General features: G+C 33.0%; 1 protein-coding gene across 3 annotated transcripts in view; it reads right to left on the bottom strand.

The window, feature by feature from the left end:
• Window positions 1-11,725, bottom strand: part of LOC147073521 (serine protease persephone-like) — a 50,899-nt gene extending 39,174 nt beyond the window's left edge. Inside the window, exons 1-6 of one of the 3 annotated variants that reach the window (XM_085944319.1) lie at window positions 11,607-11,725; window positions 9,583-9,661; window positions 9,035-9,129; window positions 7,418-7,498; window positions 1,186-1,353; window positions 543-652 (exon numbers count right to left, since the gene is read on the bottom strand). In XM_085944319.1, the coding sequence (XP_085800445.1) occupies window positions 543-612 (70 nt within the window). In that variant the 5' untranslated portion in view covers window positions 613-652; window positions 1,186-1,353; window positions 7,418-7,498; ... (1 more) ...; window positions 9,583-9,661; window positions 11,607-11,725. The remainder of the gene's footprint in view (window positions 1-542; window positions 653-1,185; window positions 1,354-7,417; window positions 7,499-9,034; window positions 9,130-9,582; window positions 9,662-11,606) is intronic. The other 2 variants (XM_085944318.1, XM_085944317.1) reach the window with 2 other exon arrangements.
• Window positions 11,726-15,007: the final 3,282 nt, after the last annotated feature.

Below are 15,007 nucleotides of genomic sequence, written 5' to 3'. Positions count from 1 at the left end.
ACTTTCCCGAGAAACAGTTGCGTGCGAACGACTATTTAAATTGGGGGTTAAATTTATACCTTATTCATCAAAAAATGACGTCACCTCACGCGTACCGTACTGCATCGGCACCCGCATGACTCTGTGAACATTTTTTATCATTTTATACATGCCTACACGTTTCGACTCATGTCAAAGTCGCGTGTATTTTTATTTTAAACGGTTGGCACAATGTATTTTGCATAATAATTTTGTCTATTATCTATGATCTGTAGGTTGGGTTTTGTTCAAAATATTATCTATGTATGTAATATTGCAAGTAATTTTAACGTACGCACACGAAGAAATTGTTAAAATAATCAATGCTTCTATGTGAAAGTTTGAATGTTTTTCACAAATTATTCTCTAATATTTTAATGTATTGCATTTTTTAGAAACAGCAGTAACTGAAATAACTACGACGCAAAAAAAAATCAGGAAAATACTCTGAAATAAGAAAATCAGAAACAAGTAAGTATCTATTACCTACAATTAAATCATGTTATGTCAAAATATCCCCTTACCTGAAAATATTTTTTCCCAAAGAGTAGTCTCCGCATAATACGCATAGTGGTGTTGTGTTACGGCCGCCATCTTGACGATTTTGAAATATTCAGCTATATCTCATTAACGGCTGAAAATCGCAAAACATTTTGAAAAATAGACGTATTTAAATATATTATTTTTATCGTACTTATATACAACGATTACCAACCACGATTATATTCATAATTTTTAATTCACTGTGAATCTCATACACTATTTATAAAAATGGCTGAACATTTACAATCATTCACTATTCTCCAAGATGTTTTCAAAAATATATTCCTTGAGCTGATATGTACAATGGTCTGTGGCTGTCAACGGATCCGTGTGGCCCAGTTATCAAATTTATATCATTTATTTAAGTGTCCTTTATTTGTTATTTAACTCACTGGCCGTCAGCAGTTTTGGATCACGCTAATTCGGTGAGAAAGAAAAAACATAAGTTGTTCATTACATAATATATTCATTTGAATACAAAATTCACACAGTCAAATCACTTTTTTACCTCATTAACATTATATTAAAATGTTTTTCTCATCAAAAGTCTGAGGTACTAATTATTATGATTATATTTTAACAGTGTTGGGTTAAATAAAAAGGCTAGAACGATCGAATAAATACCTCACTTTGTAAACTCACTCCATCACTGTATCACTCATTATACTTCTGTCGTAATCACAAATAAACACGCAATCTACATCATCCTCAGACTTCAGTTCTTCATTCCTCCATCGCTCATCTATCTAGCCTACTGCCAAAGTGGTGACTACCACAATCACCAATACTGAACTGTAACACATAAAAAACAAAAAATGTTTTTCTGCTACCTAGATACTTATAATTTTTAACGAAGTCAATTTATTGTGTAGATGTAGATGTAGATATTACCAATGATAATAAATAGCAAACAAATTGTATTTTAATCGAATAAGGATTTTTATTTAAAAAAAAATCTTAATTAAAAACATACTTACTAACGTATTTTTTTTTATTTTTTGACAGACTGATTCCAATATACTAACATTCTACGTTCATATTCATAATTACCTAAAAATCCTAATAAAAATCAGAATTTGAAAACCAAAAATTAAGGAAAATTTATTGGTTTGCGTCTACAATAATAGCTTTGTTCTATAACGATGACAATCGTCAAATATGCAATGTACGTAAAATTTTATCGGCAGTGTGCGCGTTTGCTAAGCGAAATGTCGGGAATTCGAATCCGCGGTCGTCTTGAATTTTTAAATATTAGTAAGTTTTCGACCCATATCTGTAATATTCTTTTTAATATAGATTTGTGTGTATAAGAAATTGTACATGTGGATGGATTTACTTGGATTTAATAGTGCGAATGCATTTATTTTATTGTTGGTGTGTGGTGCTATTTCACAGGTTTGTACAGATTGCAAAAATCGGTAAACGTCAAAATGCTCTGCGCGGTGTAGTTTGTATTTTTTTTCGTGAGGTTCGCCACTATATTATGTGCATCAGCAGATATCATGCAAGTAGCAACTATCATAAAATTCAGAAACTGCGGAACTTTTTGATCCTTGCATGCCGTCTTGCAACTTGCACGATAATTACGTTTTACACTACTTGCATTTTCTTGTTATGGCCGCGATAATACGTACTGCCAGCAGTACCTAAATGAGTTTTGAGATAATCGCTAAAAACCACCAGAGCACTGTTTTTTGTAATTAGAAGTAAAGTATTGAACTCCTTGAATATTATTAGTGAGTCGATTTATATATATATGTAATATAATATATAATACTCCTAAGGCTGATGACACACAGCACACCATAAGAAATAGAGCTCCCTGGTTGGTTGGAAAGGCCTTAGTGACAGAACTCACATTATTCATTGAAAAAGGTGAGTTATGACACCAAAAATCAACTTGGTCAATGATTTTTACGTGGTTTATAGTAACTTTTCATAGCCAATTATTTTTCTTTACATAGAATAATGCCTTTAGAAATGATAAAATTGCAAAATGTGAGTTATGACTAGTGAATCCAATCCCGAGCCAAAATCTTGATCCCGGGATTTCGGGATTACGATTTGACGATCCCGGGACTGGCCCGGGATTGGCATTTTTTTCAATAGGTTAATATAAAATGTATATTTACACAAATAACATTGATAAAATCGGTCAAAAATAAATTTAGTATAATTTAAACTATTTAAGACATTTATTGTTAATATTGTGTACGTTTAATCTTGGAAATACAAATAACAATATTGTAATATGTATAAATAATAATGTGAAAGTAAAAGAGTTTTATTTATTTTTGAAAATATGACAAATACAAGTTCAATTAAAATGACATGGTGTAATCATTTTGTTGAAAGTGCGAAGCATTGTTTTTTTCAATCTTTCTCATTTTTATTAATTTATGTGACAAGACATGGGTAATAATCAAACTTCATACAGGCTAAGTTTATTTCTAATGTGTGTAGGTATATTATTAAAAGTATTTTTCTGCCATATTTTCGTTTTTATTTTATTTTTCATAAAAATTGATTAAAAAAACTCAATCCCGAAAGTTTCGGGATTATGTTTACAAATCCCGGGATTTATAGGTATCCAAAATAGTTCAGGATCCCGGGATTGGAATCCCTAGTTATGACTCTAGAGTCTAGGCGACCGAAATCCATTCACGTGTATACGGGCTAAGTTTCGTATGTAAACATTCATAAAGTCAAAAAAAAAAACATAAGTCATGAATAATAATAATAATGTGGTTAATGTTAGTGACATTATTATTTAAATATGAATTAAATGGTTCAAAGAATACACAGTAACTAAGTAACCGCAAGCATTAATCTATAAATTTTTTTTCGACCATCTCCGATCCTAATAGGATCATATGGGCCTCCACAGAGTAGAGGTTGGTATTAACAGATTTTGTTTTTACGAGAAATGGATGTCAGCCACTTGCTCAACCTATTAGATCCATACCCTGACTCACACACAAATTGAAAAACAATATGTGTACTTCCCTGACCCAGGATTCGAACCTGAGACCCACGGCGTGATAGTCCAACGCTTAAGCCGCGCGGCCACCGTGGGTGTAAACTATGACTAATTATTGATAAATACATTTGCATATATGCAAGGGGTCTCCCTATTACTGGAAAATTTATTAATCAATTATTATTAGTTATGCACTTTGGATGCATTCAAAGGAAATACATTCACAAATTTGTCATCCATTAGATGGCAAAATTTAATATCCCCCGTATGTATTTTAATTTACATTACATACTTATTGCAATAGTATAACAATATTATTATTATAATGAATCGTATGGTTTATTTATATTGGTAGATATTTTCTGCCAGTCAAAAAATAGTTGTCATCCATTTTGAAAAGAAGAAGAAGAAGTTATAAAGGCATTAAATCTGTAGCAATCATACCACTCAGTATTACATGGGTGCCAGATTTTAATATATATGTTTTGTTGTCAAAACAAAACAATGTAGCGGAAATAACTAAACATTTCTTCAATCATAACTAGATCAGTATGGTGACAATTATAGCAATTGAACATATTTTGTTTCTTTCATCTGACCATTTTGAATTCAGGCCTATACCTATACCCGCCGCTGAGTACGCAACAGTGTAACGGAATACTTATCGATCAGTCAGAGCACAAACTGTCACTCTATCTTTTATATATAAAAACAAGGTTCCTACATAGAAATTATTACTTAATTTATTTTCAGAATTGTTCAACCAGGTTGGGCCGCATAGGAGCTATAGATCTGGAAAGAGATTATATTACAAAGGATACGGACTACTATTTTGAAGGTTATATCAAGCATCTAGAATATAAAACAGACCGACATACCAACGATATCGGTTTGATTAGATGAGTATTTTACCACTCGCCTGTGATTAGATGGGGGTGACCAATCAATTTAAACGGATTCCACATTTAATGTGACTTTGCGAACTTTTATCAAAATCCAATATCTGATCTGATATCTCTGTTTATCATAACTGACTCAGCACAAGATCACCCCTTTTTACTATGAGCAACTTTTACTCTAAGTTAAGCATACCTATCCCTTTTTGACAATATGCTTAGATGGCACTCACAGCATGCCCCCAATTACCTATCGTTAAGGTTAAGAGCAGTATGATATTCTAGTTCTAGTACCTCTATACTTTATTGTATTGGTTTGTTATATAAGTTAGAGTTGATTGCATTAGTTGTCAGTGTATTGGTAAGTGTACATAGTGCCTGAAGATGCGAAACCCAGGTTACAAAAAACGACTCAAATGGAATAGTAGATAAACTTAAATCCATTAGAATTTAAATTCAAATTCCATCAAGTATCTTCGGTCCATAGTTTTAATATTATTGGTTCGACCGACCAGCAGTCTTCAATTTAATAGTTTATCCAGCCTGCCTGAATACCAGTGGCGAAGGGTGACTTTTTGAAATAGGTAGGCTGTGGGAGTAACCATGCTTGTCAGATATATTTTCGGGAAGTAAGAAGATAACCCAATATTACTACTGATGAATAGGTATGCTAAAACGAAGAAATTTCAAAAACAAAAGCAATCGAAAAGTTAGCCGTGGCTAGAATATTATATATTAGGGTATTTCCCGAGAAAATCTCAATCTCGAGATTCGGGGTTTCCAGAAAAGAATTCTCGAGAATTCTCGAGATATCGGGAAATTTAAAAATCCTAAAATCAGTGTAAAAACAGACAAATTCAAAAAAAAAATTTTGTTTATGTAAGAAGACAAACAAAATAGAAGTAGGAAGACAAAAATGATTAAAAACATTACTTCTGCTTGCTCATTTTGAGTCGACGTTGGCTTAATTTTGTGAAATGCCCCGATCAGTCTTTGAACGTTTTGTTTTTCCTGACCACTTTTTCCATATAGAAAATCGTTTTTTTCAATTAATATTCCGTTTATTATATCCCGAGTAAAGATTCTCGAGATCCAGGATTTCCTGAAATGTTAAAAATTTCAATTCTCGAGATTCGGGATGGAAAATCTCGAAAATTTCTCGAAATTCCCGAAACCCAACTCTAGCCGTGGCCACTCCTTGAATTGACCGCGTTTGATTGATTTTCAAGTAAATCTGATGTAATTAATATTCAACCTATTTCTGTTGTTTCGGAATACGTTAGATTTTTAACGCTATACGCCAGATGCGAATTTTGCAAGCTAGACTCCATTTCAAAATACTAGATCTGGCAAAAAAAACAATAACATTTAATGGTAAATAGTAGAAAAAATACGACACCCGACGGGACTTGAACCTGTAACCGCTGGATTCACGCCAGTGTGCTTTTCTAATTTAGCTACGGGCATTCTACTTATGTACGACAATTTTAACTAGTAGTTCTTACATGGAATGCTTATCAAATTGCTTTAATAATGTTGGCCGTTGATTTTTGTATATCAAATTAAGGTTAATACTAAAATGGTTTTGTTTTCTAGTAGGTACATGCATAAGATGTTTTCAAATTATGTATTTTGAATATAAAGAATCTTACATTGTCAAATCTTGTGTCTTCTTCGTTGAGTAAAATAAGTCGTAGAGGTAGTTAAAGATTATCTCGATATAGTGAGCATACACATGATTACCTCTTTTATTTCCAAACAAAACATACCGTACAGTTTCACAATAAAAAAAATCATAGTAATATTCTTATTAAGTATATAATTTTATCGAATATTTATCCAGATGCCATTCGTCTACACTCTACAAGTCTACAGTATCACTGATGGTACGCCTTTATGAAAAAAGTTTTTTTTACCATATGAGGATAGTCTCCCACACTTGCATATTCACCGCCAATTATTTGGGTAGCAACGGAAGCAGGTCTATTTTTTTATATATTCATCAAACACTGGACATTAAAAAAAAAATGTTGTAATCTAATAAATTGTACTGCAGTGGCGCAGAGTTTGGTTGTCGAACAGCCTTCCCATCGGGTTAACCCTACTTCTAATAACATTAAATAATACCAAAATAGATTCGCGATACTTAGTAAGCTGTAGTAACGAGGGGTGGAGGTAGCCTGTTAAGATCCGACATAAATAATACACACTAAACTTTGTCAGTCAAACGTATTTGTTTTCATTGAACTAATACCCCGTTTACACGAGCATGGATTTACTGCTGACAGTATGTATTATCGCGGCCATAACAAGAAAATGCATGTGTAAACACGTATTGTCGTGCAAGTTGCAAGATTGCATGCATGTATCAGAAAAGTTCAGAAGCTTCTGAATTTTCGCGCAATAATTGGTACTTGCATGGCGGTGCGCATGCGCAGTAGAACGGTAAAGTGGTAAACCTGCTGGTAGAAATACGAACTACACCGCACAGAATATTTTGATGTCTACCGATTATCTACGAACTTCTCCAAACATGTCTGAATCCGTGTCCGGAAATTTGTACGTATACGGTTCACCGCAGGATACTTCTTCGTGAGCCGCTGTACGTGAAATATGACGTGTTCGTATAACATTAAATTTAATCAATAAGGACGAGTTCTTCGTTGAACATTATTTCACCGTGGAATATATTATGTACACATGTTACAAAATGCGGCGCTAGTTTGCAAAGAGTAATGACGTTCAAAACGTCTTTATTGGTTTTAAATAATTTAATATATTATATGATATGATTGTATTTATAATCTATGTATGAAAACATGTGCGCGAACACATTTTGGTACACGCATACACCTTGCAGGTAACATTGATTAGTAGTAAGGTCAACCCATTGAGAAGGCTGTTCGACAGCCAAATCATCCAAGATACGATCCTCAAGGCAAGACCAGTAATATGTGCTAAAATTATTTCGAACGCTTACCTTTTTCAGCCTTTCTTTTCTGCTCAACATCACCAGCTGACCTTTGCATACCTTGATTTGCAATTTCTGCTTTTACAGTCTCTGTAATAAATAATTTTAAATCAAATCAAATCAAATTTATTTATTTTACATATAATGAACATAACAAATTATAAATTCAAAGCGTTCACGACATGACATAAAATAAGTGTTAATAATGTAAGTTAATAATACAGTAAGTAATAAAATAAGAAAAGAAATAAAATAAAATAACAAAATCATAAAATAAAAGTAGATGGAAGCACTCGGAGTGAAACCCTATCTTAAAAACTTATAAAACAACGTCCACTTAAATTCACCCTCACGTAAGTGGAATATATCAATATTCGAAGCGATTTCATTAAACATGGTTATTGCCCTCCCAATTGGCATTACTAATGGCAGGTTAGTTCTGCACCGTGGGAGAACAAACAACGGATGCCCTCGATTCCTAAGGTAATTATCAGAGACGCACAAGCCAACACCACCAAGAATGGCAGAGTTCACATTTACGCCACGTATAAGTCTGAAAAATATGTAGCTAAATAAAGATCCCTTCTAAATTTTAAGCTACAGTATATAAGCATCCCTAAGAGAAAATCAGTCGGATAGAGCCACGGATAATATCCATACAGCCGAAAGTAAAGGAGTCTCAAAAAATTCTTTTGGACTCTCTCCACCATAAGGCCGTACTTCCTGATAATACCAGACCATAAGGCCCAAACGATAGACCCACTCTCAAGTCTGCTTCTAACTAAGGAGTTATAGAGAATGTTTAGTACCGTAACATCAGAAAAGACCCGGGAAGTACGCAAGACAAAGCCCAACATCTTTAGCGCCTTTTTTCAAATGGTATCTATATGACCACTAAACGTCAGTTTACTGTCAAACGTAAATGTGATACATCATTGCCGACTCAAGTAGAAATCCGATACATTCACAACGACTGGTCCTACTTTTTCCGACCCTCCCGTTGTTGTCTATGGATGACCTGTCATTGCCTGTCATTGTTCTATAGAGTGTTCATACTGACGCATCTGTCGTGTTCATTCAGGGAATGGTTTGATTTGGATAGATGAGTTAGATGATAAATAATACACCTTCTACAAAAAAATGTAATGCATAGATCAATGCTACATATTTTTTGGAAATCGATATTATCACCGGTTTTTGTGTGAATGACTAGTCTGACTTTGACAGCTGATGAATAACAGGAATGTATATTGTTTAAGTATAAATAACACTGATAGTTAATATATTTGATGTGAGAAATTTTTTATTATTCAATTTGATATGTCAAGCAATCTGGGATCTGATTTTCACAGCTTAAAAGTGGATCACTCGTTGCTTGTGCAAAAAGTTATGCTCAGGCTTTATTAATCTAAAGATGGCGGTGGTTACATACAACCAAAAAACTGTTGACAAAATTGTGACCAACTGGAACTTTAAAGTCGAGCACTACAAATATCTGAATTTGATGCTCGAAGTACGTAATGCACATTTGCTACTTAGCCCCTTTCATATTAATTAGGTTCTCTCTGAGTAATTTCAGGCTTATATAAATTTAAGGTTTTTAATTAAGTATCAGTAATTACATACCATCGGCATTATTCACTGGGCAGCACACAAGCGCCTTACCCAATTTAGATAGGTGACAGCTCACAACTGTTGGATACGTTCGCCATTTAAACTGTCTGTAACAAAAGATGCAAATCCATACTTCAGTAAAGTTCAGTCACTTCTCTAGACAAAATGCCACCCCTAGAGAGCGCCAAAATTCCGCTCCATTTTGTATACAGTATTTTGAATCATTCTTTAACAGTCGGTACAAGAGTGTGTCACAATACTTATATGATACGGTTCTGATGTCCGAATCTCGGTAGGATGAGATGTTGTGCGGAGCGATATGAAGAGTGAGATTCTAACAGGCCGGGAACTTATATTCGAGTGACAATGCTAATGAATTATGATCCGCTATTTATTCCCACGATGTGAGGCCCATGGAAATGAGGTTAGATGCAGTGATATCTAGCTTTGGTTTGAGGTGATGGTTGTTCGGGGTTAGCAAATATTTAGAAAGGAATGCCAAAAATATAATGTTTCATAGGTAGATTCTATGAATACACTTTAACAATTAAAATACTTACTCTATTATATCAGGACAATCATCGACATGTCTACATTCACCCAAACGCCAAGTCTCTTCGAATAAGCAACTGCCGTGTTCTAAAAATAATTATAAAATATTTTTATTTAAAATTGACGACGGTGTGCACCGTTACATTATATTTAGTATAGTGCATTTTTTGTATAATACTCGTATCTAGCACTGAACTGAACTGAGTCAGATACGTCAAAAGTTAAAAATGGGCAAATCGATGTTTAATTTAAAATTTGTGGAGGAGGTCGATAACAACCCCTGCCTGTATAATTACAGGCTGCTAGAATATTCTTGTTTATATTTTGTATATATATATTATAACATTTTAAATAAATATTGACAGTTTGCGGTTATGAGATTATTATTTCAAGTGAGTTTCAGTAGCGCTGTGTGCGAAGCATCGGTCATTGGCCACCAGCAACCATTTCGTCGGAGTTTTAGTGTCTCCATGAGCGAAAGGCCTAATAACTTGAGCAACTGGTTAATATGCATTTCTTGTAAAACTAAAAATCTGTTAATATTCAATTTCAATTCAATATTTATTTCTAACATATTTTGGACATTACAAATTATAAGTTTAAGACGTTCACAACATGACATTTAGAAACAAATATATATTAAACAGTATTACATAAAGTAAACGTAAAAAACATAGTTTAGTATAGATATAGATAATAAGTTATTATACAGTAGAAATGTGTACATACAAAAAATATAAATTAGACAGGTACAAGGAAGTACACCGGATAAGTTAAGCAGACCCTATTTTAAGAATTTATAAAACAACGGCCACCTATACTCATCCTCACGTAGGTGGAATATATCAACACCCGAAGCAATTTCGTTGAACATAGTTATCGCCCTCCCAATTGGCATTACCAGTGGCAGGTTGGTTCTGCACCTTGGGAGAATAAACAACCGATGTTCTCTATTTCTAAGATAGTTATTAGGGACACACATGTCAACACTGCCCAGAATGCCCAGAGTTCTCGTTTATACCTCGTATAAGTCGAAAAAAATACATAGCTAAATAAAGATTTCTTCTGAATTGCAGACTGCAGTATGTAAGCATGCCAAATAATACAAACCTCGGTCAACGATCGGACATGGTAAAAAAAAAGTAAGTAAGTATATGTATGTCAAATCAAATCAAATCAAATTTATTTATTTTGCATATAATGAACATAACAAATTATAAATTCAAAGCGTTCACGACATGACATAAAATAAGTGTTAATAATTTTTAAAAATAAAAATACAGAGAATAAGTAATAAAATAAGAAAATAAATAAAATAAGTAACAAAATAAAAGTAGATGGTAGCACACAGAGTGAACTTTGATAGACCCTATCTTAAAAAATTATAAAACAACGTCCACCTAAATTCACCCTCACGTAAGTAGAATATATCAATATCCGAAGCAATTTCATTAAACATGGATACTGCCCTCCCAATTGGAATTACTAATGTCAGGTTAGTTCTGCACCGTGGGAAAACAAACAACGGATGCCCTCGATTCCTAAGGTAATTATCAGAGACACACAAGCCAACACCATCAAGAATGGCAGAGTTCACATTTACGCCGCGTATAAGTCTGAAAAAATATGTAGCTAAATAAAGATCCCTTCTAAATTTCAAGCTACAGTATATAAGCATCCCTAAGAGAAAATCAGTCGGATAGAGCCACGGATAATATCCATACAGCCGAAATTAAAGGAGTCTCAAAAATTTCTTTTGGACTCTCTCCACCATAAGGCCGTACTTCGACTGATGCGGGGCCCAAACGATAGACCCACTCTCAAGTCTGCATATCTAGCTGTATTGTAGTTAATTCAAGTAATATATATTTTAAACGACTAATTTTCCGAATAAGTTTCTCTCATCTTAAAAATTTCTGCACGCAACTGCATACATACAACTCTTTAACTGTTTATTTGGGTATTTAAAAAAATGTATAACACTGCATTTAATTGCAAAATTAATATAACAATATTGGGAGTTTTTACTCACCAGTGTCATATAACCCTTCTAGTCCTGAAATGTGTAACACAATCACTAATAGAATTTTAAAAATCATCATACGTTCGTTATGTACCTAATGGCAGATGGACAATAACGGACAACAGACTGAAGATTTAACTTAACATCATTAGAACTAAATTATTTGTGTCGCTAGATTTCAAAATCAGCTAAGTCCATAGTAGATGAATAGGAGAAAAACAGCTTTTTGTTTTCTCATATACACAGTCACAAGGGTGAAAGTTTATATTATTTCGAGTACAGAATATTTAAAATTAAAAAATTCCATATTTTGATAATGCAGAAATGTTAGATAGCAGTAGTTCTTTAGCAATTCACAAACAAGTAAAAAAAACCTAAAGGTGGACTTGGCTGATTTTGAAATGTAGCGACACATTTATTCTTGCGAAAAGGTTAATTTGTGGAAATTCAATTTTATTAAATTGATAATCAACATGTTGAATATAATCGCTATATTGACCTGTCAATGGGTTAAATCAATTGCGATAATACTAAATTCAGGGCCGGTCGTAGGAAATGCCCATAGCAAAACCACAATATTACAGTGAAGATTTTTTTTATAATTCTATTTTTTTTTTTACATACAAGTAGTGAACATTACAAATTATTAATTCAAGACGTTCACAACATGATATTAAGAAACAATGAAATATTATTATAACAGAATTAAGTATATAACAGTTATTAAACAGTAGAGTAGTGTAAATATTACAAAAAATATATAAATTAGATACAAGGAAGTACACCGAATGAGCTAAGCAGACCCTATTTTAGGAATTTATAAAACAATGCCCACCTAGGGACGGCAACTTATATGGAAGTATGGTGAGGCAGGCTGGTAATCAAGTTATGGTAGCACTTCAACGTGCGTCACTGGTAAATCAACGTGGAAGGTTCACCTGAGCTAGGTAATATTCAGTAAAAATGGTTGTGTGTAGTGTGTTAAATTGTAAAAACGACAGTAATGAAAAGAATAAACGCTTAGGAGCCGTGACGTATCACAAATGAGTATATTTAATTAATTTTATACATGTTAAAATAATAATCTAAAATAATCTCAGATGCATAACGCATGCATAAATTCGTTCCGAATTACTCTGTTTACATACCATTAATACCATTACAAAGCAGTCGTGTTTGTATTGCTCAGGACCGCATTTAAGTGAACGCATTGATTATTAATATTAAAATTGAATATAAGTAACACATTTTGATTGTATCGTATATTTGAGCATTGTTATATCATTGTATGCGTTGATACTTTGATATTATTCACTGTTAATTCTTCGTGGAATACCAGTACACAAGATTTTTAAAAATTGTGAATAACGTGATATATGTTTATTTATTTTGTTTACAATATTAATTGATTATGAGACGTGTTTGTGTTTAGATATTTATAATCCATATACCTACCTATAGATATATACGTACTATATATTATATAAGTTAGGAAAGGAAAGTTGTTTATATATTATATATATATTGTAGGTATATATATTATATTGTAGTATAACTCAATTAAGCCCGAACTAATAATTACAGTGATGGGATATTTGCAAGAATTTAATAATGTGTTTTCTACATCTTTATGTAAACTTTATTTTTGATTAATATAATAATTGACATAATATATATTATAACCTTTTATAATTTTATTTACTTTAATTAATTTATTGCTATTATTATAATTACTTTATTACTTGTATTACTTTTGAAAGACATATAGAGTAAGTACCTAAATAACCTACCTATCTTTTCATAAATTCCCAACATTCAAATATAATTATACTAAAATCCTAACAGTGTTGTTATTTTAAACCTTCCTTCGCTGAACAATATTATATTATATGAGTACGTAGTAACTACGTAAGGTACTACGGTCAAAAGGCCAACGTAAATCCTCAGTGATGCCCTGCGTTTTTTTATCGCGTCGTTTTTTCTCGTAAGTTGTCGGATGTCGTCGACATGCTTCATTTGGTTGCATGAGCAACCCGCTTCGTTGCCTATCTCTATATTTAGAACATCTATCATGCCCCCCTATACTCCTCCTCACCCAGGTGTGTGACATGACCCGGCTCACGGCTAGCTCAATAATGCTACCGGGCCGTCACTGAGGAGACTAGTGATGAACTAGGAGAGGTGGATCTCCTTTGTAGTATCACAACTTTTGAATTCCCAAATAAAACTCTCAGCTGGTGTGGTGCCGAATTTATTCGGGTTCTAGAGTTCACGGTTTCACAATAAAGTTAACTGTCATTGTTCCCGTAATTAAATCTCATTAAAGTATCAGTAAACTATTTATTTGTTCACTATAGGATCTCTGTGAAATCTTTCACAAGTTTCCAAAAAGTCACACCTAACTCGGAGAATGTATACGCAGATATTCTTTGAATATTTTTATTTCATGAAATATTTTCCCGTAAGAAAAATATAAATTATTCTTTAGTCACATAGTATTGGGTTTATAAAAAGAATAGAATTTATTTTATTGTTGTTTATAAAGTTTATTTATGTTCACAGTATGTTTACAAATATTTATTTGTGTTTACAAACTTGTTTACAAAAGGTTTGCTTAATGTTTACAAATTTATTTACTAAAATTTGTTTTTATGTTTACAAATTTATTTACTAAAATTTGTTTCTTATAATTATGTTTACTTAATAAAGTTTCAAAAATTTATTTTATAATTCCGAAAAGATTTGTAAAATTTATTATTACGAACTGAGTTTATTAATTTGTTTTTATAAAACAAATCCGATCGCGTAATTTATCCCGATTACGTCACCTCGTATGATGAGTAATGAAAAATAAAATTACTCCGCGTCGTGCGTCACTACCGGCAGATACGTGTTATTCGCGCTACGTTTTAGCGGCGTACGTCACTACCGACAGATACGTGTTATTCGCGCTACGTTTTGCCCGCCGAAGGGGACTTATTGGTACGTATGAATCGCGAATGTACTGAGAACCATGTCTCACAACTTAGCAGTAAGGACTGCTGCTTGTTGAAGATCGCTGGTGAAGAGTGTAGAAACTAATGATTTTACGGAAAAATATGTCACCTTTTATACCCTCTGGATAGAGGTTTAACAGGAAACAGTCCGTAAGGGAAAGAAGATATATCCCTTTCTCTCATGAGATAAATTTACGTATATCTCCCGTTCTTGACAATTTTTTAATAGAGATATCTTCTAATTAAATCGGGTTAAATTTACTCTACCTTATTTTCACAAAATAAAGTTTCAATAGGGGTGTTTCAAGCACCCTCTAGAACAAGTCCCTTAAATACGCAGTTGCGATGACGTAAGCAAAGTAGTTGATTTTATATGATTTTTTCGTGTTCAAACGAAGGGGAAAGTTTCTAGCT

The sequence above is a fragment of the Rhyacophila brunnea genome, unplaced genomic scaffold (genome assembly GCF_057557595.1).
Source record: "Rhyacophila brunnea isolate RB1 unplaced genomic scaffold, BYU_Rbru_1.0 scaffold_17, whole genome shotgun sequence".
Taxonomy (NCBI): domain Eukaryota; kingdom Metazoa; phylum Arthropoda; class Insecta; order Trichoptera; family Rhyacophilidae; genus Rhyacophila; species Rhyacophila brunnea.
Note: the sequence above shows the minus strand (reverse complement) of the source record. Positions and strands in the feature narration are given on the sequence as shown.